General features: G+C 38.7%; 2 protein-coding genes across 6 annotated transcripts in view; both read left to right on the forward strand.

Moving 5' to 3' along the window:
* esyt1a (extended synaptotagmin-like protein 1a) overlaps positions 1–20,361 on the forward strand; it is a 27,336-nt gene extending 6,975 nt beyond the window's left edge. The window contains exons 3-31 of the mRNA XM_026920254.3: positions 1,428–1,562; positions 1,693–1,766; positions 1,856–1,928; positions 2,014–2,103; positions 2,359–2,414; positions 2,626–2,746; positions 3,497–3,673; positions 5,078–5,160; positions 5,279–5,327; positions 5,563–5,652; positions 5,785–5,886; positions 5,995–6,066; positions 6,355–6,441; positions 7,730–7,879; positions 8,234–8,407; positions 8,704–8,880; positions 10,189–10,271; positions 10,522–10,570; positions 10,984–11,073; positions 11,185–11,280; positions 11,803–11,874; positions 12,791–12,877; positions 13,060–13,206; positions 13,310–13,440; positions 13,541–13,639; positions 15,545–15,676; positions 15,814–15,919; positions 18,107–18,156; positions 18,965–20,361. Of these exons, the coding sequence (XP_026776055.3) occupies positions 1,428–1,562; positions 1,693–1,766; positions 1,856–1,928; positions 2,014–2,103; positions 2,359–2,414; positions 2,626–2,746; positions 3,497–3,673; positions 5,078–5,160; positions 5,279–5,327; positions 5,563–5,652; positions 5,785–5,886; positions 5,995–6,066; positions 6,355–6,441; positions 7,730–7,879; positions 8,234–8,407; positions 8,704–8,880; positions 10,189–10,271; positions 10,522–10,570; positions 10,984–11,073; positions 11,185–11,280; positions 11,803–11,874; positions 12,791–12,877; positions 13,060–13,206; positions 13,310–13,440; positions 13,541–13,639; positions 15,545–15,676; positions 15,814–15,919; positions 18,107–18,156; positions 18,965–18,992 (2,880 nt within the window). The 3' untranslated portion in view covers positions 18,993–20,361. The remainder of the gene's footprint in view (positions 1–1,427; positions 1,563–1,692; positions 1,767–1,855; positions 1,929–2,013; positions 2,104–2,358; positions 2,415–2,625; positions 2,747–3,496; positions 3,674–5,077; positions 5,161–5,278; positions 5,328–5,562; positions 5,653–5,784; positions 5,887–5,994; positions 6,067–6,354; positions 6,442–7,729; positions 7,880–8,233; positions 8,408–8,703; positions 8,881–10,188; positions 10,272–10,521; positions 10,571–10,983; positions 11,074–11,184; positions 11,281–11,802; positions 11,875–12,790; positions 12,878–13,059; positions 13,207–13,309; positions 13,441–13,540; positions 13,640–15,544; positions 15,677–15,813; positions 15,920–18,106; positions 18,157–18,964) is intronic.
* Positions 20,362–22,489: 2,128 nt separating this feature from the next.
* The window catches only part of fmnl3 (formin-like 3), a 54,450-nt gene continuing 52,787 nt past the window's right edge, over positions 22,490–24,152 (forward strand). For 2 of the 5 annotated variants that reach the window (XM_026920463.3, XM_034311651.2), the window contains exon 1: positions 22,491–23,602. In XM_026920463.3, the coding sequence (XP_026776264.3) occupies positions 23,489–23,602 (114 nt within the window). In that variant the 5' untranslated portion in view covers positions 22,491–23,488. Of the gene's footprint in view, positions 23,603–24,152 lie in introns of all 5 variants that reach the window. The other 3 variants (XM_053240949.1, XM_026920464.3, XM_026920462.3) reach the window with 2 other exon arrangements.

Raw genomic sequence — 24,152 nt, forward strand, 5'->3', positions numbered from 1 at the left:
GGTTTCTCTAAATTGCCCCTAGTTGTGAATGATTATGTAAATGTGTTGGACTGGTGTCCCATCCAGAGTGTATCCCTGCCTCACATCACAATGTTCTTGGGATAGGCTCCTGATCCATCGTAACCTAACCAAGCATTACAGATAATGAATGAATGAATAAATGAATTATTACAGATTCAGGAACAGTCACAGTGATACACTATATGGCCAAAAGTATGTGGACACCTGACCAATCACACATATATGTGGTCTTTTTCCAAATTATTGCCACAAAGTTGGAAGCACACAATTGCATAAGATGTCTTCGGATGCTGTAGCATTACAGTTTCTCTTCACGGAAACTAAGAGGTCCCAACCTGTTCCAGCATGATGATGCTCCTCTGCACAAAGCCAGCTCCATGAAGACATGGTTTGCCAAGGTTGGTGTAGAAGAACATAAGTGGCCTACACAGATCCCTGACCTCAACCCCACTGAACACCTCTGGGATGAACTGGAACACTGACTGCACCCCAGGCTTCCTCGCCCAACATCAGTTCCTGACCTCACTAATGCTCTTGTGGCTGAAAAATCTAGTGGAAAGCCACTAAAGAGTGGAGGTTATTATAACAGCAAAGGGGGACCAAATCTGGAATGGGAATGTTCAACAAGCACGTATGAGTGTTATGGTCAGATATGAATAGTCGGAGACCTGAGCAGATACAGATACAAACAAGGATATCTGGAACACTAACCAGGCACAGATACAGGTAGCGGCACTGTGTTACACCCCTAATTGATATAGTGATATAAAAACAGTGTAGCCAAAGTGTTATTTAAAAATCTATTACAGACGATTTAAAGAACAAATAATGGCAAAAAGTCTTCTAAATAATTTTGCTGCTGCAGTCTTGTATGTCATTTAATTTCATCCTCTCTGAAAATCTAAAGTTGCAATCTGATACACAGGAAACCAAAATATTGGCTAATTTTGCTGATGCTGCAGTATTGTAACCACTTAATCTCCTCTCTCTGAAAGTCATAATCAGATACCATGATAACCAGAAAACTGCAAGATCTTATCAAGAGCTTGTGCAAGAGCTTATCATATTTTTAATTTTTCATTATTTTGGAACTCTTCCATTCCACAGTTAAAGTCACTGTGATCACATTTCGGCCCCATTCTGATGTTAGATGTGAATATTAACTGGTCTTGATCTGGACTGAGATAACTTTATGAGTTGCGTTGCTGCTACACGATTGGCTGATTTAATAATTGCATGAATGTCCAGGCGTGAACAGTTGTTCCTATTAAAGTGGCTGGTGAGTCTATGTGATGCCACAAAAACATTATTTCTAGATGCAGTGTGCCAGTAGTCTTGGCTGGATCAAACTTGATTAGCATTATGTCTAACTTGCCAAAATGTTTTATACTGATGATACTGTGTAGATCCTGAAGCAAGCCTGGCCTTTTGTGGGCCAATATTTAGAGAAGCTTCTGTTGGAGACGGTTGTACCCTCGATCAGATCTTCCAACGCTCATCTTCAAACATTTTGCTTCACCAAAATTGACCTGGGTGACAAGGTGCCAGTCTCTTATTGATTTAACTTGCTTCATAATATGCTTATTATTCTTCAAAGTCATGGATTTTAATTAAAACCACACCTGAGTCTGTTCAATTGATCTCTAAAAAGCTTTAATACTGTTTATACAGCCTGTGAGGGTGGTTGGAGTGAAGGCCCACACTGAGCATGATAGACGTCAGGTGTTGCTGGACCTATATATCAGGTTAGTCTGTTCACTAACCTTCACTTGCTGGAGTTAATTACGTGGAGAGAAACATCTACTGCATAGGTGTGATTTTTTTCTGTTTGTAGCTATGCTGGCAACGTGGAGATCAATGTGGAGGTGAAGAAGTACTTCTGCAAAGCTGGAGTGAAAGGAATTCAGGTAAGCATCTGAGGAACAGGAGAAGAACAGCACATCTATTTCATGAAAGGGTCCCACAAATACTGTATTTTCTCTGCTATTTCAGCTGCATGGAAAGCTGAGGGTGATCCTGGAGCCGTTGATTGGAGATGTTCCTCTTGTTGGAGCTATCACAATATTCTTCATCCAGAGACCTGTGAGTTTCTGTATATTTTTAGTATAGTTTTAGTCAAAATTTTAACAAACAAGAACCACCAAAATGTAGTTTTAGTAGTTACGTAAGTAGTTTTAGTAGTTTATGTAAGAAATAAAACACAATGGAATGCGCTAATATAGGACAATAAGCAACAACAGAGTGGTGTGAAGGCAATTACTTATAACAGTTTGCCCAAAAGTGTTTTACTCCTCTTATATTTTGCCTATTACTTTTTCTTTCCCCCTCCTGCTGCAGATGCTGGATATCAACTGGACAGGACTCACCAACTTATTGGACATTCCAGGTCTGAAGTAAGTGGAGCACTTTTTTTTTTTTTTAACCTGACATGAATACCATAAGTTTAATGTTCCATTTATGTTCCTGTGCAGTGTTTTCTCATCTGTTTGTCATCTATCAAGTATCAGTGGGAAACTGGTCTGATTATTTAAACTCCGCTGAGTTCACCATGGTGACTCACAGATAATCAGTGTTGCTCCATTTTCCCCCTGCGTTCATTTACAGTGCCATGTCGGACACTATGGTAATGGACGCTATCGCCTCTTTCCTGGTGCTCCCCAACCGCCTCACTATCCCTTTGGTGGCTGATTTGCACGTAGCGCAGCTCCGCTCCCCTCTGCCACGGGTAATGCAGTATTCAGCAGCTACGCTACAGTCAGACAGCTCCATGACATGTGTGTGTTCATGTTCCATTAAACACTGTTGCTAGTAAAGGAATGCTCTGTTTCCCCATCATATCAAATTGGTAAATGAACTCAACTAAAGCTTAACTTTACAGACATCTACATTTTGGATTGAGTTACATTGTTACTAACATTGACATTGTCTGAATTCTCCACCAAAATCAGGGTTTATTCTACATGTTTGATGGACAGACTTGTTTTGAGAATTTATTTCAGCAAGTATTACACTAATATCTCATTAGCTATTTGTATGAGACAATGTTCTACATGAATCAACATCAGCTGAAGCCTGAGAGTTGGGCGCAATATGATGTCTAGCTATAATCTGCTGATTAAACAGTTAACTTTCCTCTTTATTTCACAATCATGACACTATCTCACTGCTCACATCCACGTGTCAGCTATCAGAAAGTTTAGAACATGTTTTTATGTATCTATGTTTCCTAAAATGGCTGATGTTCTAGAAAGACAAGTCACTACAAATGACTAGCATCTGAGACAGGGCCTACATCTATAACATCTTTAAGACTTCCTTGAGATTTAATCAGTTTAAGTACAATTCTGTGTGCACTGATGCAGCATAGGCAGCTTCTGCTTTTTTAATTTAATACGTATATTAAATCAAACTGACCTGAATGTTCCTATTCTCTCTTTTTCCATCAGAAATATGTGATTCATCCTCTTTTCCGCAGGGCATCGTGCGGATCCACTTGCTGGAAGCCGAGAACCTGGCCGCCAAGGATAGCTACATCAAGCGCGTGATCACTGGCAAGTCGGACCCGTATGCCGTAGTGAGGGTTGGCACGCAAACGTTCACGTCACGCCATGTGGACAACAACCTCAACCCGCAGTGGAGGGAGATGTATGAGGTGTGAGAGGGTGTGAAATATCACATCTCAGTGGTCAGCAGTGTTAGTAAAGTGTGATGTTTCTCAACGTTTCTCTTTGTACATTAGTCTTAGCCTAATTTATTTGTAAGTAGAAAAAGATATGTTTTTTTTTTTACAAAAATGTTACAGAGAATTTAGACAGAATTTAAGCAGAACTTTTGTGTCTTTGAAGAAACCATATTAAATAATAGACTACTTTTCAGACAAAAACATCATTGAAGCTGTCTTAAGTTACCTGTAGAGACAGAAGCAAGTAAGGCACAACAACATTTTAACAACATTTAGACACATATTATTTGTACAGAAAATTCATTCATTAATATTCAGTAACCACTTTATCCTGGTCAGAGTCACTGTGGATCTATACCATGAACACTCGGCTTGAGGCAGGAATACTGGATCCTGGATGGGACGCCAGTCCAGAACAGAATATAATATTTCATTATTTTGAAAAAATCTACACTTTGCAGTTTTTTAAAATTATGCCTATGACAAATACACAGTATTTGTGTGTGTGATGTGTGATGGTCTGGGAAAACCTGTTGTATGGTTGCTGAATTCTGGTGAACATCCAAGACTAACTTGTTAATCTTGGCAAGGCTTTCTGCAGAGATCATGCAGGGTAAGGAGCCAGTTTAACAAACGCAGTGGTCAAAGCAGTCAGTCTGCCTAAACATGCTAAAACCTTGCTAGCTAAGTACGATTTCCTCCCACAATGAATGTCATACTTTGATCAAGTTGTTGTCTATACATGTGCCTCAGCGAAATGAACATAAGCCTAATTAATTCTGTTTGTAATCAGATATTGGACACAAACTGCTGTCAAGATGTTAGGATGCTCCTGTGGTGCATTTAGAATGAAATCTTCAAATGCAGTTTTCTCCATTTTCACTTAAAATGCTAGCCCTTGTGATTGAGACGCATGCCAAAGAGAAGCGTTCAGTTTCAAAAAGTCTGCAGTTTTCAGAACTACATACATAGTACGAAATGTCAATATGTCATCATGTGATGGGTGTTCCCAAGCCACTGTGCATTTTCTCATCAAACTAAAACCCAAAGCACACTGTTAAGTGATCCTGAAGAATTCTTCACGTGAATTTGTGTTTAATTACCAGACTAATCTCTACTGACTTCCACCTTTGTTTACTCTTCATTGTTGCTGTTGCTTCATTGTCGCCGTTGCTGGGAGAATGCCATGGTTATAAGAACTTGTGAAGATTAACAGTAACTATGTTTACAGCAACCATGTGTTTTTTTTTTTATAAGGATGTGATCATCATGCGCTTAGATCAGATGAACAGAGGTTGAGGTTAGGCTTTCTCAAAATGATTGTGCAAAATAAATGTTGTATTAACTTCTGCAATTGTTGTGTGTGTGTGTTAGGTGATAGTTCATGAGGTCCCTGGCCAAGAACTGGAAGTGGAGATATTTGATAAAGACCCTGATCAGGATGATTTCCTAGGGAGGTATGACAATGTTTTGTTATGAAAATGTCAGTTTTTAGACACTTCCTTATGTACCCCCTGCTTAGTCTCCTGACTTGCTCTTCCCCAACTCCCCTTTGTTCTTTTTTTTTGCTCACAGGATCAAGTTGGACTTGGGTATTGTAAAGAAAGCACAAGTTTTGGATGAGGTTAAGACCAGTTTTTTTTAATCTTCCTGCTATAAAAACACTGTAATGTGTCAACGTTGTTCTCCTTCTCCGATTTCCTGTGTTTCACACTGTTTTACGGAAAATGCATGACTCACGTTTCCCTTACTTTAGAATTCAGTGGATTAGTCCATCATTTTTTCCACTCCCCCATCCTGATTCTAGATGGTTCAGTCTGATTTTTCTTCCCTTCCACACTCCCATTCTGTAATTTCAGTGGTTCAATCTGAAGGATACACAAACTGGAAAGGTTCATCTCAAGCTCGAGTGGCTTTCACTGCTGCCCTCTGCAGAGCGCCTTACTGAGGTTAGAGGTCACTCATCAGTCCAATCTAGTCTAGTATCAGACACAGATTACGCCTTGTGTTTGATTGATGCACTATTATCCATAAAAAATTCTCAGCCAATTGGTTTACCAAGGCCTTGTTTTATTCCACAGGTCCTCCAGAAGAACCAAAACATCACCACCTTTGGTAAGACGACTGATCCTCCCTCTGCCGCCATCTTGACCGTGTACCTGGATCGGGCCCAGGATCTTCCTGTAAGTTCCACTTTCAGTTTTGGTTCAACTGTTTCCCTATGCGCTCTGATTTTGCATAGTTTCTGGTGTATTGGACATGTGGATAACCTGTGGAGTGTTTTCATACAGCTGAAGAAAGGAAATAGGGATCCTAGTCCTTTGGTGCAGCTTTCTGTTCAGGATACCACCAAAGAGAGCAGGGTGAGTCTTCAACTTCTGTTGCTACAGTAGAACATCCCCATATGTACAGTGGAGACGTAACCGAATATTGAGTATGTTATTTGGAACGCAGAACAGATAATATGTTCTAAACAGACACATATAATATGTTCTAAACAGACACCATATAGTAGTAGGGTTCATATTTTCATAAAAAACAAAAAAGAAATCTTGCCCATTTCTGATACAGATATTTGAAGCACTGAACAGATACACAGTGTTACTGCATTACACCCCTACTGTACGCACTCCTCTTTTTTTCCATTTCAGACTTCTTATGGCACCAGCAGCCCAGTGTGGGAGGAAGCCTTTACCTTTTTCATCCAGGACCCTCGCAAACAGGACCTTGACATTCAGGCATGTCTCACTGCTACCTGATTACAGATTGCATTAAGAAGCCTTTACTTGCTCAGCAGCTTATGGTACACCAACCTCACTGCTTCTTCAGCCTGTGTTGAAGAAATGATATCACCGGAGTGGTTTTAAGATGCTAGCCACTAATTTGCATTTATGCTGTTTGGAGCTGGATGACTAAATACTAATTTCTTTCACTTATACCAAGTACAGTCACCAAATTGCATGATATAAATCGGAGAATCATAAAAAATAGGGGTTTCACTTGAATTAGCCATGTTTCCATGTTAGACAGTGGCCAGACTAATGCCAATAAGAAGTTAGCCACCATTTTGCATGATGCAAATTGGCACATCATAACCAAAGGTCAATGGCTATCACTTGAACTTTTCCACATTTTGTAGTGTTACAACATGAAACTGAAACTGAAGTTGACTTAACTGGGATTAAATGTCATGAACCTAAACAGAGTAGACCATAATATTGAAGTGGTGGGAAAAAATGAATAAATTTTGCAAAATTATTTACGATTATACAACAGCACTAATTTGATTGGACAAGCAGCCTTCCAAGAGAGCCTGTATTTAGTATAACTGCACTGGGATGTTTCACTGTGTGTATCACTCCTCTCATCTGTGTTCAGCACATAAAATTCCACTTCCTAGTTCAAAATGGTTGCTACAGTAGAGCTAGCGACATCATCAGGGGACATGGCAAACTATATAATTTTCATGAATATAACTTTTGACTTAATGTCAGATGAAGAGGAAGAAGGGAAGCCAGTTTCACAGGAAGCACCTTTAACGCGAATGTACAAATCAAAGTGAGCTAGCAAGCCAGCTAGCTGATGGGTTATAGACTGATTGTAGCTTCTTTGGGATCTATTTCAACTAGCAGAGCAAAAATAAACAAAATATTTGGCCATATTGTGTCCAAAATGTGGGTTACTAGATATTAATTTCTTGTTTATAGAAATATTGTATGAAAACAGTACCACACTCGCAACTGTATTGCTATACTGAATATCAGCACAGCTGTTATATATTAGCCATGCTGATATTCGGTATAACCGCGCTCTTGCTCATGCCTTATAAGTTAAATAAAAAAAACAAATAAACAAGTTATGATTCCATAAGTATTCATCACTGTGGTTGTGACACCCCTAAATTATAATTTTTTGACTGGAGTCTTCCTGTGTGCATTTAAAGTGTCATATGATCTCAGTATAAATATTGTATTTGTGCATTTCGTGTGATTGTTTTTTTTTTTATATCTGGTCTCTCTCTCTCAGGTGAAAGATGATGACAGGTCTCTGTCCCTGGGCAATGTGTCCATCCCTCTGTCTCGCCTGCTTTCTGTTGCTGATCTCAGCATGGACCAGTGGTTCCAGCTGGAGAACGCGGGCCCTGCCAGTCGCATCTATGTGAACGTCATACTGAGGGTGAGATCAGTATATCCAGTTGGTCAATGAAAAGTAGATTGTAGACTGAATTTTTTTTTGTATTGCTGCAGATATGCTCTCAAGTAAACCCCTTGTTAAACCTATTTCACAGGTCAAAAAAGATCTGAACATACCATCTGTAATAGAAATATAAATTAAAATGTTTGAAAATTTTTGTGAGACATGTTGTGCCAAATAAATAAAACAGAACAAAGTTGGATTTTTTTTTTATTTTTTATACAGTTGTTCCATTTTAGTAATACATTGAAAAATGTCAACTTAAAACAGGTTAAAACAGTACAATAATCTTCAACACATAATGTGCAAACTGTTTGCTTTGTGCCCACATCTCAGGTACTTTGGGTTAATGAAGAGGCCATTCCCACCTCACCTGTATCCCCACTTCCCTCTGATCCATTCTCTGGAGGAGGAAAGGAAGGTTTCACCTCAGACGTGACATCAGGAGGGACCACGAAGTTACCCACGCGTCCACAGCACACCAGCCCAGATGCCAATTTTGCCTCTGAGGTGAGCATCCACCACAAAATACGTAAAACTGAAATGTATGAGTATTTATGTTTTTTTTTTTTTTTTTTGCTCTAATAGACTGTCCAGTTAATCAAATTACTTTTACGGAAAGTTCACATATTTAGTATGGTCTAAAAACATACTTCAGTCTATTCATCAGTTATCAAAAACTATTACACACTTTTAACTTGTTGATACTTATTATTGAGGAATACAAAAGCAAGCCAAAGATTTAGCTGTTTGCTAAATAATCATTGCATTAAAACGGAATATATCTGACTATCCTTCTTTTCCAGGGTGTTCTGAGGATCCACCTGAAGGAGGCCCAGGCTCTCATAGCTAAAGATAGCTTCATGGGCGGCATGGTGAAGGGCAAAAGTGATCCCTACGTAAAGATCCGTGTTGGAGGGACGACCTTCAAGAGCCGCGTCATAAAGGAGGACCTCAACCCAGTCTGGAACGAGCTTTACGAGGTACATCATCAAAACTATAAGTTGACCATGAGCGCTTACACAGGAGGGATTTTTAGAAAACATTTGGATAGAGATTCTGAACATCTCACCATTCCCATCTACTTGAACTGAATTTGAAATTGTGATAAACTAGGGATGAGTTGATAGTCTACAGATGATCTACTAAATGCAAAGAGTTATTCACTGAACAGTTCAAATAAAGTAAAGGCTAAAGTAACAAATTGACAATCTACAGAGTGTGTCTAGCTCTGTCTACTAAAGAACAACAGTAAACCATAAGCTTCAGACAAAACTACAGACTTAAGCACTATTCAGACAGTTGTGCAGGGGGTGAAGTTTGCCTGAAACAGAAGCGTGTCTCAGTTTTGTGCAGTTCTGCCCTTTTACTTAAGCCCATTTTTCTTGTCTGATATCTGCTTCTTTTAGTAGTTCTCAAAACAGGGAACTAAAGGGGTGGTAAACCGACATCCCACACACACATTACGACTGTGTGTCTTCATTATGTTGGGTGCACAACCAACTGTTGGAGCTTGACATAAGATTAAATGCAACAAAATAGGATGTGCTGGATCAAGTGCTATTTTATAAGCTGACAAATAACGAAAGGGGAAGACATTTTGTAAACCAAATTTGCAGTGATCATTCATTCAACGACAATTCACGCAGCAATATATTGCCATATATGTAATAGACTCTGATTAGACGTTTATTTCAATGCTTGCCATATATCATTCATATATCATACTAATAATCTTTTTTTGTTTTTGTTTTTAAATGGTCTTCTGCTTTTATGTTACATCCTATTACATTTGACAGCATTCTATTACATGCTGTTTTCTTGTTCATTCGACATTTTTTAATCCCCCTTTTTTTTAAAGCTAAAAGGCAAGTACTTGTGCTACCATAGACACCTTCAATCAAGAAATATCTGGCAACCTTAGAAGTGTAAACTAAACACAAGTGAATTCTATAATCTGAATGGGGGGGTTTCCATAAACCAGCTCTGATATAAGAAATGTATTTCCCATGTAAATATTGACATATCTTTTGTACTTAGTCAAAGATTTCATTCACCAACCCTTCATATGGCCCATAATGTTTAAAATTAGCTGATTTGATGACAGTCACCTGACTTGCTCTTACTAGTCTGTAGATGGTTTGTTGAGTGTTTGTGGATTTGCCTCAAGTTAATTGTGTCCTTTGTGATCAGCTGTACACATAAGCATTCACTTGTTTCTCTGCTTTGCATCTTCAGTGCAGAGAGCTCCATAAGTTATGCATGGCTGTGTGTGCTTACTCACTTTGCAGGTGATTCTCACGGCACTCCCAGGCCAGGAAGTGCAGTTTGAATTGTATGACAAAGACGTGGATCAGGATGACTTCCTCGGGAGGTAGCAAAATGCTGGCCTTTTCTACTTTCTTCAGAAAGCTCTGGATATGTGCTGTGGTGTTTTTTTTATGCTATTGTGGTTGTACTGACTTTGTACTGTACTTTAGTATCAGAGTAATACTATGTATCTTCATTATAGAAACTATTATAGGTATAGTTACTACTTTTGCTTGCAATCATACCTTAGATATTTATTTAAACAATATATTTAGGTATGTAATACATTTTTGATAATCATTGTTTGTTGGCAGGTTTAAGCTGAGTCTAAGTGGCCTCATTAGCTCCCAGTTTACTGATCAGGTGAGACTTAATGCTTAATATATGCTGTAGACTGGCAAGACTGTCAAGCTTATACATTACCAGTGAAAAGCCCAGACACACTAGATTGACTATATAATTTTCATTTTCTCAATGACATGTCGATAAAGGCTTATGGTTGAAATGCAATTATCTAAATAATAGCTTCAATTTGTTTCTGAATCACAATGCTTTCAAAATAAGTACTTAAAATGAATAGTTCCCCAAAACAGCTAGTTTTCATTTAGAAAGTATTAGAAGCAGAGAAGAGCACAGCCTTTTGGGAACTTTATTCAAATTAGCAGAAAGTAGTGAAAATTAAGAAAACATTTTAATGAGCAAACTTTGACTAGTTCTGTGTATAAATATTGCCAGGTAAATGAATGCATTTGAATTTGTGTACCTGTGTGTTGCAGTGGTACGACTTGAATGATGTGAAATCAGGACGAGTTCATGTGATGCTGGAATGGGTGCCAAGAGTTTCAGACCTGACCCGCCTTGAACAGGTGAACCCTAAATGTTTTTCTGCCCAAAACACTTTTCTATAACACTTTTCTCTAGGGTATGTAATGCATCCTGCTTTAAAACAGTGTCCATTTTGTCTCTTTGTGTGTTAGATTTTGCGCTACCAGGCTCAGCAGTCGTACGTGAATAAAGCCGTGCCGGCTGCAGCCATCGTCTTCGTGTATGTAGAGCGAGCCTATGGTCTTCCTGTGAGTGTTTTCCTCTTTCTTTAGTATTTCTTAGCTAGGACTTGTGAAACTGGTTTGTTCCGCTTTCTCATTTTCTTATCTTAGATTAATTAAATGATGTGGTGATGTCCAACAATAGCCAATACAGTGGTCATTTTTTCTTTATAATGATTTGGATTTAAAGGTGGTAATAAAGATGGCAGTTATTGTAACTGAAAAAATGTGCACTTCCTAGAGCACCAAAATCTGTAAATATTAACATTTGGTACATTTTTGTGTGATAAAACTCAGAAGTGCAGATAATGTTCAAATATTCAAACAGAATACATTGACATCACCTGCATATTTGTCATATTTTTATGTAAGTTTTTAAAAACGTGAGGTGTTTCCTGGTTTTCTTGTATGTGAGAGACAGTCAGATGTTTGCATGCAGTGTGTATCAGTCGCATAACGCTTGGATAATGCCATCTGAAGAAGGAAGTAAAGTTAATTTTTATGCTTTAACCACTTTGTATTTGTCATGTTAATTGATATTTATTGTAGTTAAAGAAGAATGGACATGAGCCAGTCGTGGGAGTTGAGCTGGTTCTCAAGAATGTTTCCTCCAGGAGTAAAGTAAGATTTAAAAGACACAAAATTGCATAACATTTGTGTGCATATTTTCTGTTTCAGGGTAGATGTCATAATAATTAGTAGTACTACTAGTAGTAGTAGTAGTAGTAGTAGTAATAGGGGATTCGGGGGCTGGGGGTTCAAATCCCGAATCCCACCTCCGCCATGTGTGCGTGGAGCAGTCCAAAGTCTGTAGGCTGATTGGCATTTCCAAAATTGCCTCTAGGGTGTGAATGTGTGTGATTGTGCCCTCCGATAGGTTGGCACCCTGTCCAGGGTTGTCCCCCACCTTGTGCCTCGAGTTCCCTGGGATAGGCTCCAGGCTCCCCCGTGGAAAATGGATGGATAGATAGCAATAGTATGGATGAAACAATTAAACAGTATTGCTTGAGCAGAAGTATAGTTATACTTAATATCATGATAGCACGATTGCATGAACAAGAAATTAATATCGAGTGACATTTCAGACACAATATGGCTAAATGTTCTGTTTATTTTTGCTCCGCTAGCAGAAATAGATCCAGAAGAAGCCACACTCACTTTATAGTCCGTCGACTAGCTTGCTCTCATTGATTTGTACATTCCTCTTAAAGGTGGTTCCGGTAAAATTGGCGTCCCTTCTTCCTTTTCATCTTCATCTGATGCATATTTTAAGTAAAAAGTTATATTCCGGAAAAGTTTCATTTGCCGTACCAGCTGTTGATGTCACTAACTCTATTATAGTAACCATTTCAAAACAGGAAGTGGAATTATATGTGGGGAACACAGATGAGCGGAATGATACACACAGTGAAAGTCCCAGTGTGGTTATACTAAATATAGGAACACTTGGAACACTGCTCGAGTAATCACGTTAGTGGACCGGAACTAACTGTTGTATAATCAGATACATATTTGTCTCGTTGTTTTTTTTTAACAGCTTGCTGAGCGCTCTACATCTCCACACTGGGATGAAGCATTCTGCTTTCTGGTCCATGACCCCAGAGAGGAAATGCTTACTGTCAGAGTGAGAATATGCACATTACAAATCATAAGTACAAAACAACAGTAATTTATTTGTAGTGGACACTGTGTGTGTAATTATTTTTTTCTTGAATATTTAGTTTATTGAAGTGACTCATGACTCATTGATGATGTGGCAGCAGACTTTGTGTGTGTGTGTGTGTGTGTGTGTGTGTGTGTGTGTAGCTGTCTCACAGCTGGGGACAGCCTCTGGGTGCAGTGGTGCTGCCTGTAAAAGATATACTGAAGGAGCCAGGCTTGGTTCTGGATCGGTGGCTTCCTCTGGATGGGGCCCTGCCTGAAAGTGAGATATTGTTAAGGGCAGAGCTCAAGGTAATGACAGAACTGTTGTGTACAAGCATAATTGCTTATAGGCTTCTAGAATACATTCTGTTCATTTGGGTTAAAAACCTAATTTCTTCTATCTGTGCTCCAGCTGCTTCACTCTAAGTTGGTGGAAGATGATGCTACTAGCGGCATTGAAGAGGTGGAGCACAGCATCCCCAGTGCTAATATAGAAGTTGCAGCCAATCAGGAGCTCAGACACAGGACAGCTCCCGCCCATGGGTGGGTCACATACACATTATCTAAATGGCTTTAGTTGTTACTGTTGAATTACTGAGATACTGGTTTGCTGACAGTTTTTTATGTGTGTGTGTGTGTGTAGAGGCGGAGATGCTGGAGCTAGTGGGCGGGGCCAGGTGAAACTCACTATTGGTTACTCGACTGATGAGAACAGACTGGTCATCACTGTCCATGGCTGCAGGTTTGTTTCAAACACACACATGTATGCGTATGTATGGTTGTGACGTATGTATGGTTGTGGCTGGAGAGTGCCACACTGTCTGTGTGGAGTTTCGCATACTCTCCTTGTGTCTGTACGGGTTTCCTCCAGTTACTTCCTGCCACCCCAAAACATGGTGGTAGATAGTTTGGCTACTTTAAATTGCCCCTAGGTATGAATGTGCATGAGTGCATGAGCCCTGCAATGGACTGGCATCTCATCCAGGGTATATTCTCAGCATGTGCACACCGTTCCCAGGATGTTTCCAGACCCTCTGCGATTGTCTTGTTAATACACGGTATAGATGCCCAAACTAATAAATTATCTGCTACTTCATATTACAACACAAAACCCCATTAAATGCACTACACCTGGTTTAGATGACCAATTTCAGTTACTCTGAGTGAATCTGTCCTCTACTAGTTATAGCTATTCAAATTTCTATTCAGCTTTTAGAGGAATTATATCATTAAAAAGTGTTCAGTGATTACTAGGCTAAAACTGAGGCTGCTGCTTGTGTAATATAGGTTTTTATAGTTGGTGATATAGTATAGTTTACTCGTATCAATTTAATAACATAGCTTATATTTATATAAAGGTTGCCTACAAATTAAAGGAAAAACCAGTGGCTCTGTTACATTGTTGTAGGGGTATTTTGTTGCATAGTTTGCATCCATTTGTCCCCTTAGAGGGAAGCATCACTGCACATCAGTACAAAGTTCTTCTGACTGATCACCTTTATCCTCTGATGAAAAATTCCTATCCTGATGGAAGTGAGCTCTTCCAGGATGACTCCACCCCTATCCACATGGCATGAGGGCTCACCGAATGTGGGCGAAAATGAAAATCTCACACTATTTCATCAGATTTCAGCCCAGTTGAACACCAGTGGGAGATTTTGGATAATGCAATTGATAGACAGCACTCATCACCACCATCATCACAACCCCAACTGAGGGAATATATTTTGAAAGAATTGGAACCTTGAGAAGGACTCAAGGTTCTGCCATCTGTTCCCCAATTATAAAAGTCACTTAAATTTTTCCTCTTTCTATCCTGAGCCAAACATGAGGTCAACTGGGCCTGTTCAGCATTTTATACATGCCATTGAGCATGAGAGAATGTTAATTGCTTAATTGTATCATGAAGTACACCTGTCTAGAAGCAGCTGCACTCATAATGTTTCTCCACCCATTAAAAATGAGGTTTTTCCTTTAATATGTCACCCGTCTATCCATGTTGTACACGTCTGTACACAGTGTCTGTAATTTACTAAGCAACAATGACAATGTATCTCTTAAAGGATGACAAACGATTCTTTTATCCGTTTATAGTTACTTTTATTGTTGTGGAATGTCCTCAAAACAAGTTCCTGTTAAAGCAAGTTCCGGTTACTTTACAGCTGCTATAAACAGTCATTCCCTCACCCACACTGTGGTATAAAATGAGGTAGCTGATGTATTACATTATGAATTACTCTCTGAGACTGTACAAGCCTTATTTAAATCAAAACTCAAGACACACATGTTCACACACAGTTTCTCTTCCCCACACATATCTAATTTAACTTCTCCTTTCTCTGTAATACCTGTGGTTTTTCTGCTAACCACTCCTTATAGAATAGCTAGGTTCCTCCTTTAAACTGTCAGTAGTTATATATTTTTTCTTGTCTACCATCTAATTTTATGCTTTTATTCATTTTTTTAAATTCCTTTTTTATTCCTTTTTTATTCTGTAAAGCAGCCTTGGGTTTTGTGAAAGGCACTATATAAATAAAACATATTATTATTTTTATTATTATTATTATTAGTAGTAGTAGTAGTAGTAGTAGTAGTACAAATAATATTTAATATGAATTTTTTTTTTTTTGCTGTTCTTCCCATGTAGAAATTTGCCGTCATGCTCCAAGGATGGCTCAGATCCCTATGTGTCCTTCATCCTCCAGCCTGACAAGAACAGAAGCACCAAAAGAAAGACGAGTGTCAAAAAGCGAGACCTCAATCCTGAGTTCAGTGAGAGGTAAATGTTTTCATCAGAGTACAGCAAAATCTCAGTTTTTTTTAAATCTTCAGCTAGAAACAAATGAACACTGTGAGTAGTACAGCAGTGTTGGGGGTTTGGGACATTTTTCATTATCAACACTGTCTCTTCTTTAGGTTTGATTTCATCCTTTCCCTGGAGGAGGCCACGAAGAGACGCCTTGACATGTCCGTCAAAAACAGTGGTTCTTTCATGAGCCGTGAGAAAGAGACCATTGGCAGGGTATGGCAATGATATTATGATATTACCTACAGCCGAGTGCCATAGGCAGTAACAGCTGTGTTGATATTCAGTACAACAGCATGACTGCGAGTGTTATATTGCTTTTATACAACATGTTTTATAAACAAGAAATTAATATAGAGTAACTGACTTTTCAGACACAATTTGGCCAAATAGTTGGTTTGTTTTTTGCTTCGTCAACAACAATAGTTGCCAAAGGATCCACAGTTGGATAGAGCATTGCGTGTTGCCGTACAGCGCACAGACTAACAGCCCGTAGTAAGTGTACTAACGGTTTCAGTGTAACGAAGTATTGCCAAAACTTTGAATTTTATTTAGCAAACACAGACAAGCGGAGTTATATAAAGAGTGAAATGTACAAGAGCTGTTATACTGAATATCAGCACTCTTGGAATGCTGCTTGTCCAATCAAATTAGGGGACTGGAATGAACTGTTGTATTATATAGAATGAATAAAACACTAGTATAAAAGAATAATCAGTGGCGTGGTGGTGTGGTGATATCCAATTAAATTTATTAAAGAGCAACACATATTTATCCATTTACGGAACTTCCACAAAACAAGTTAGTTCTTGTTGTCGGTTACGTTATAGCATCACCAGCCTCTTTTTTTCTCTCTTTTTAAGTAAGTAAGACAGAAAATGCAGCTTGTTTCACAGAGAAACCACAAAGCCCTACTTCCTGAAGATTTTTTTTTTTTCTTTTCGGAAAACCTAAAGGAACAGCTTTAACTCTGACTATGACAAAGCACTGACACTGGAGACTCCTTCCAAAAACGCTCCATAAATGTCTTGCTACAGAAAACTTCACCATCGCTGCCGTATTTACGTTTTCGCATTTATATAAACATTGCAGGCGTCACTCCTGTCCAAGCTGCTGTTACAGAAAATTAATCAATATCTTCCGACCAATCTGAATGAAGAATTCGACAGCATATTAGCAAGAAACAGTGTAATAGTTAACTAAAACACGCTGAGGTGATTTTTTTTTACCTAAGTTTAATGTTAGCTATGCCACTACCTCTTTAGTATGAAAGCAAACAAGTTTAGCTTATTTCGAGATTCAAGGTTTATTTGTCACATGTGCATTCGTAGCAGATACAGAAGTGCAATGAAATGAGATGCAGCTACTCCAAAGACGAATAAATACATCACCGTGCTTTCACCCCCCTTCAAAGTATTCACCCCCTTGGTGTTTTTCCTGTTTTGTTCCATTACAGCCTGGAATTAAAATGGATTTTTTTGGGTGTTTGTACCATTTGATTTACACAACATGCCTACCACTTTGAAGGTGCAAAATATTTAATTGTGACACAAACAATAATTAAGACAAAAAAAAAACCCAGAAATCTTTAGTGTGCATATGTATTCACCCCCCAAAGTCAATACAAAACAGGTTTTCAGGAATTGCCCTGTATTTAGTGCCATCCATCTTTCCTTCAATCATGACCAGTTTTCCAGTCCCTGCTGATGAAAAGCATCCCCACAGCACGTTGTTGCTCCCGCCATGCTTCACTGTGGGAATGGTGCTCTCCGGGTGGTGGGAAGCGTTGGGTTTGCACCACATATAGTCCAAACATGTTTTTTTTTCTTTAAGCAGTGGCTTTTTTCTGGCCACTCTTCCATAAAGCCCTGATCTGTGGAGAGATATGCCCATATCCTCTGTGGATCTCTGCAGCTCCTTCAGTGCTATCTTTGCTGTCTTTGCTGAATCTCTGATTACAGCCCTCAGTCATCGGGTATTGATATTTTAATCCTTTATACGAAACTCAAGCCTAACGAATTTTCAAGCCTAACAAAAAGCCTGAAAAAAATGAAACTCTAGGAAATCAAGACAAGTTTTCTCATAACACTTCTCATAAAAACAAAAGTTTTTTTTCAGTCTGTAAAAGCACATTTTTGTTTGCTTCCCCCCTTGATGTTCTCCCTAATTTAATCTTGCCCAATTCCCACCCACCACTTAGTGTTGGGAGTTGGGGCCAATGTGGCATTGTTGGGATGCGAACACAATCTCTAGACGAAAAGGCGAACTCTTTTCTGTTGCACCACTCAGGAGCCCATTTTTGTTTGCCAGTTTGTTTGCTAAATACTGTTTTGAGACTGGTGCGACATTAAGAATGGCTGTCTGAAAGTCCTAAGTGTGTGATTTTTGTGTTTTGTCTTACAGCTGCAGTTAGATCTGGATCAGATTGACCTGAAGGCAGGGGTGCCGCAGTGGTAAGTGCTTTAGATCTGCCAAGTCTCCACTTCATATGCTGTTTCAGCTATTCTTTAAAGGAATAAACTCCACCATGAAACACATTGAATGTTTACATGCTTAGTAATTCTGGTGCTAGTTTGTAGGTTGGTGTTGTATTTCCTTTATTCCTGTGAGACATTAGCGATTGTGTATCACACTGACATCACAGGGGAATATTGTTTAGCTAGAGCAGTTACAAAAGCGTTTAATCTGAGAAATCCTGATGAGAAGAAATGTTGATGAGAAATCCTACGCAGAAGTAGTGGAGACAGTAAACGCTGAACAGTTCCAGAATTCAATGCAGCTATATGACGCAGTTGTACTGAGTTACGGCAGAGACTCAGCTCGGCTAGTTAGGGATCTGCAGGATGACAGCCATGATGGTGTTGTGAAAAGTGTAGCTTTGGAAGCTGATCTGTTTGAGTAGACTGAACAGATGAGGAGGTGAGAGATATAAGAATTAAGTGCTGCTGCATCACTCTCTTTAGGTAGAGATGAAGCGAGGGCTAAATCCCACTGGTGCCACTTAGGAAACCATTAACCAAGGTGAAAATAGACAAACATGTTGGCGAAAGTATTTAAACAAAACTCTCAAAAACAATTTTGGACACAGTTAGAGATTACATGATAATTATAAAGCCTAATATGCAAGTCTTATACCTATGAATGGTGGATTTTTCCTTTAAGATTGACAATTCATGAGTCTACCTTGTATGCTCAGGCTTATTGTGTGTGATGAGAGCTGAATGTATTTACATGTATTCTCCTTTTTGTTTCACCCTTCAGGTATGATTTAACAGATGAGACCAAATAATCTGGCTTTTGTATGCTTCTGTGACAATCCCTTCGCACCTGTACGTCTGCATCTGCATGCTGCTAATGTCATTTTACGTGTATAGCACAGTGCAGGGGGGCAAATGAAGGAGAAAATGTTATGTCATGTGATTTACGCTCTGTACTTGCTATAGTTTCCAGCAATACCAAATGCCTTTTGGACAGGCTGTAACTGTCAGTGCACGCCAGCAAAATAACGTGCCATTTTGACCCAAAGGGTAGAAAACAGTTTGAGTATGAATAAGTCTTGATAGAAAAAAAAACACTTAACCAGATAAAAGGACTGAAACACTGTTCCTCTATGGTGATCTTAAATAAAGAGTTTCCTTGACGAGGTTTATTATTTTAGCATCAAAGACACATTCCCACATGCTTTTTTTTTCATATTTTAGCATATTACATAGCATTACATAATGATTTCTAAAAGCTTTATTCCTTAAAAACGGGTAAAAGTGTAGTTATTTAAAGAACCGTCATAGAACAGTTTTCTGTAAGAGTCTCATTACTGCTTCTTTATACGCTGGAGAAGTGTCATACACTGCATCTTTAAACGAATATTAATACCCCTCAGATGCACTCTCAGAAAAAAAACAGAACTAAACAGTATCTTCGGTTGTCACTCAAGGGTGTGCCCTCATGGGTACCTCTCTGTACCTTTAATATGTATCTTTCACATGGATACGTGGATATAGTGTACCTTTAAAAATAATTTAAGGTATATAAATGGTTATTAGAGTTTTAAAGATGCACTACTTGCAACTTTCTAGGTAAAAGGTATACACTAAAGGTATAAAAAAAGATGTACCCTTGACGTACCCACTCCAGTGACAAGGAAAGGTACAGTTTAGTACCGTTTCTTCTGAGAATATGTGTTCACTTTGCTTAGTTATTGCTGGTTTAATTGCCTTTGTGTTTGCAAATTCTTTTGCCTTAAACATATTTGCTCACAGCATGGGAAATTTCTGTGCACTGTGCATTGACTTCTGGAGTTTCTTCATATGTGTGTATATCCGAAGTGTTGAAGAGATTGAGTTGTATCTGTTTCAATATCAAATGGTTTATCAAAAAACATATCAGAAACATATCACTGTGCTTTTTCTATCCATTCCGAACAGATTTGAGATCATCTTACGAGGACTAACTTTGTGGAAGTATATATTAAGTTATATATTTTTGTAGAAGTGACAATTTATCACAAAATGTTTAGAAGAAAGTATGTTAAGTAAAGGTTTCTTGGGAGGAGACCAGAGAAGAGTAAGCAGATTTGCAGTCTGTTGATGCTGTCACTGAAAATCTGTATCGCAGCTGTTCTATTGTTGTTCTATTAAAGATACTCTTTGCACTTTAAATGTGTTTGTTGCAATTGTGGTCTTAAACTGCCTCCAATCACACGAAATCTTGTGTTTTTGTTGAAAAATATTTTAATTAATAAACTTTTACCTCACTTTAATGTTATCTACGTCACCAGTGCTAGTATACCAGCAAACATAACGAAGTTTAGCTCATTTCAAATTGTTGGTTTGGTTGTAGGCTATCTAGCTAAATGATAACTTGTGGTTAATGTTATTTAGGTAGCTAATTTAGGTTTTTTTAGGCATTTTGTTCAATGCCTAAGTAGAATGCAGGGACCGACTTAGCACTAGGCAAAGGTCGGCAACTGCCTTGGGCCCCCAGAAGCCATGGGCCCCCTAAAATGCAAATTATATATATTTTTAATTAATGCTGAATAATGTATGCTGAAAATTTAAATATTTATGTTAAAACACTGAAATGATTCATACCGCTCTTATCTCAGCAGTGTCCCCTAACCACACCTCATGCTGTAATGAAATATTGAGGGAAATGTGTGCAACTGAATAGGGCCCCATTCCTGTATTTTGCATAAGGGCCCCCAAATCACTAAATCCACCCCTGCTAGAATGAGCTAATTCTTAGCTAGCATGTTAGCATGAACTGAAACAGCATTATGTAGTGAAGTCACTTTACTAACCTGGTGTTAGGTTAGGTTTAATAACTACATGTCACTCTCAGGTAGTGACGGTGTGATGAGTCAAAATTTTTAAGCCTGACGAACAACTGAAACAGTAGGAAATGACAGCTAGTTTTGTCATAACCACTTTTAGTTTTTTTCAGTATTTGTTTTTGTCTGCTTGGAGTAGAAAATGAAAGGGTACATTAAGAACTCTATTTACGTGACGGACCACAAGAAAACTACATCATGATTTTTTTTCTTGGAGAAAATCAACATCCTGGAGAAAATCAACTTTTTGGGTGCGTAACGAATGAGAATGTAACTGAATATAATTAAAAAAAAAAAAAAAAAAAGCAAATTTGGTTCAAACTTGATCAAACTTGGTTTATACTCTTTTTACTTTTTCTGTTTGTGTAGCAGAAAACTGTTATCAAAGATCATTATTACATTTTAAAAAAACAATGATTTCATTATCTGGTATCAAAATATATAATCTTTATGTTAGATTTATAAAGCGTTATTAATGTATCAATCTAACTAAATTCTGAATTAAAGGAAAAGTCAACCATGAGAAAGTAGAAAGATACGTTTCTCTGCAAAACTCAGTCTCTAACAAAAATTTCTACAAATTGCAGAATATTACAACTCTGCATTTGAGTGCTTTTACATGTATAATCTGCTTCACACCAGCTCCAGCTGTGAAACACAATTCTACCTTGTACATTTTCATATAATGAGAAATGTCTATAATGGGAAACAATTTTAAGGTCATCTTTTAACAATTCTAAGGTCATCTTTTGATACAGTGTGTGTGTGTGTGTGTGTGTGTGTGTGTGTATACTGGGCAAAAGTCTTAGGCACATGAAAAGAAATGGACTAAGTAGTCTCTTATGTAATATGTTGGTTTATTTACTGACATACAAACATTTTTCTATAACATTTAATTTAGTGCTGGAAAACTAATGTTTAGAAATCTAAAATGTTTTCGTACTGACTTGATAACGTAGAAGTCATAAAATAAAAATCTATAAAAAAGTTTGTATTAAAAAAAAAGGGTGCCTAAGACTTTGCACAGTACTGTGCATATATATATATATATATATATACATTAGTGGAGTGAAAATATCTTGAATATGGGCAAATTTGTCTCATATGTCTTAGTATGTGATTATTATAATTCAGATATATGATTATTCAGAAGCTTTGACTCATTTCAAGTTTGAAATCTTTTTATTCTAAAACATTCCAAGCTCTTTCAAGCTTGAATTACTTACAAAATATCTAGAAATAGGTTTAATAGGCTAATCATATATTTGGTTTATTGTAACCTTATAACAGGAAAATAAGTTTGACTATATTCCAGATAAAAATCATAACTCCCCTGCAGAATTCCTGCCATTGCTGCGTGCAGTTGCAGCGTCCTGCCAGCAGGTGGCGACAAGCAGCCGAGGAGGAAGCAGTGGACTTTTAGAGCTTTAGAAAAGAAGTTTGTAACGGAGAATTTTGTGTTGGTTAGACTGACAGACGAGCTGCAAACAGACCGCCTCAGTAGGCAGGACTCAGGACTGAGAAAAAAGGGTGGGTCGATGGATAGCCCCGTGCAAACCGCGCTCTGTATCAGGACTGCGCAGGCAAATGAATGGAGGCTGGAGGCAGCTAGAAAACTCTTCAGACTTTAAGAACAGGAGGGAAATACTTCAGAGAAGACCACGGCTCTGGGTTTGAGATGGATTGGCCAGGTAGCTTTGAGACAACTCTGTGGAAAATTGATACATGATCGCTTTTTGGAGTCTGAGGTTACTTTTTTTAACAAGCAACAGATGCTTTAAAGAAAGTCCATTCACAGATCAGGAGTGAGATCCCACAGATCAGGAGTGAGATCCTACAGATCAGGAGTGAGATCCTACAGATCAGGAGTGAGATTCTACAGATCAGGAGTGAGATCCTACAGATCCAGAGTGAGATCCCACAGATCAGGAGTGAGATCCTACAGATCAGGAGTGAGATCCTACAGATCCAGAGTGAGATCCCACAGATCAGGAGTGAGATCCTACAGATCAGGAGTGAGATCCTACAGATCCAGAGTGAGATCCCACAGATCAGGAGTGAGATCCTACAGATAAGGAGTGAGATCCTACAGATCAGGAGTGAGATCCTACAGATCCAGAGTGAGATCCCACAGATCAGGAGTGAGATCCTACAGATCCAGAGTGAGATCCCCACAGGTCCGGAGTGAGATCCTACAGATCCAGAGTGAGATCCCACAGATCAGGAGTGAGATCCCACAGATCCGGAGTGAGATCCCACAGATCCGGAGTGAGATCCCACAGATCAGGAGTGAGATCCCACAGATTCGGAGTGGAGTTTTGTTTAGGAATCACATCACCAACTCGGGGATGTGATCGACTGGATTTATTGGGAATTCAGAAAGAATCTTAGACTTCTCAAATCTCAAAGTGCGTCATCTGAAGCTGTGGATGTTGTAGCAGAGCTTTATTTCAGCCATGGGGAATTTGGAAAGTGTGGATGGACAGTGTGAGATGAAGCATCACATCATGCCATTAAAGGTGCCAATGCCGGAGCCTGCTGAGCTCGAGGAACGCTTCGCTCTCGTTCTGGTGAGCGCGCACACACACACAGACACACACACACACACACACACACACACAGACAGACAGACAGACACACACACCCCTTAACATCAGAAACAAAGAGTAAACCTTTAGGCACTTTCAATACAATTTGTAAAAAATGTTAGTTGTTTCTCAGAGGGACCAGTCAAATGTCCCTACAAGGTCAAAACTTTCAGATATTCCTATCCATGAGAGGGACATTTGGTCCCCACCAAGAAATAAATAAAACATGCCCTCACACCCTCACTGCTCTATCAGTTATCGTTTTTATTAACCCTGAAAATCAGGCTCTGGGCTGTGCTTGTATGATATATTGTTTTGTTATTTGAATCGTTATCCCATTTAGAGTTTGCCACAAAACCATGTTGAAGACTCATCAAACAAAGCAAAATTTTCTATAGTACGATGAGACCAAAATGTCACTTTATGGCCTTGGTACAAAATTTGACAGAAACATGACACCATCCCCACTGTGAAGCATGGTGGTGGTAGTGGTGATATTACTGGTAATTATCAGCATAGTGTACAATTAGCA

Source organism: Pangasianodon hypophthalmus, chromosome 16 (assembly GCF_027358585.1).
Source record: "Pangasianodon hypophthalmus isolate fPanHyp1 chromosome 16, fPanHyp1.pri, whole genome shotgun sequence".
Classification (NCBI taxonomy): domain Eukaryota; kingdom Metazoa; phylum Chordata; class Actinopteri; order Siluriformes; family Pangasiidae; genus Pangasianodon; species Pangasianodon hypophthalmus.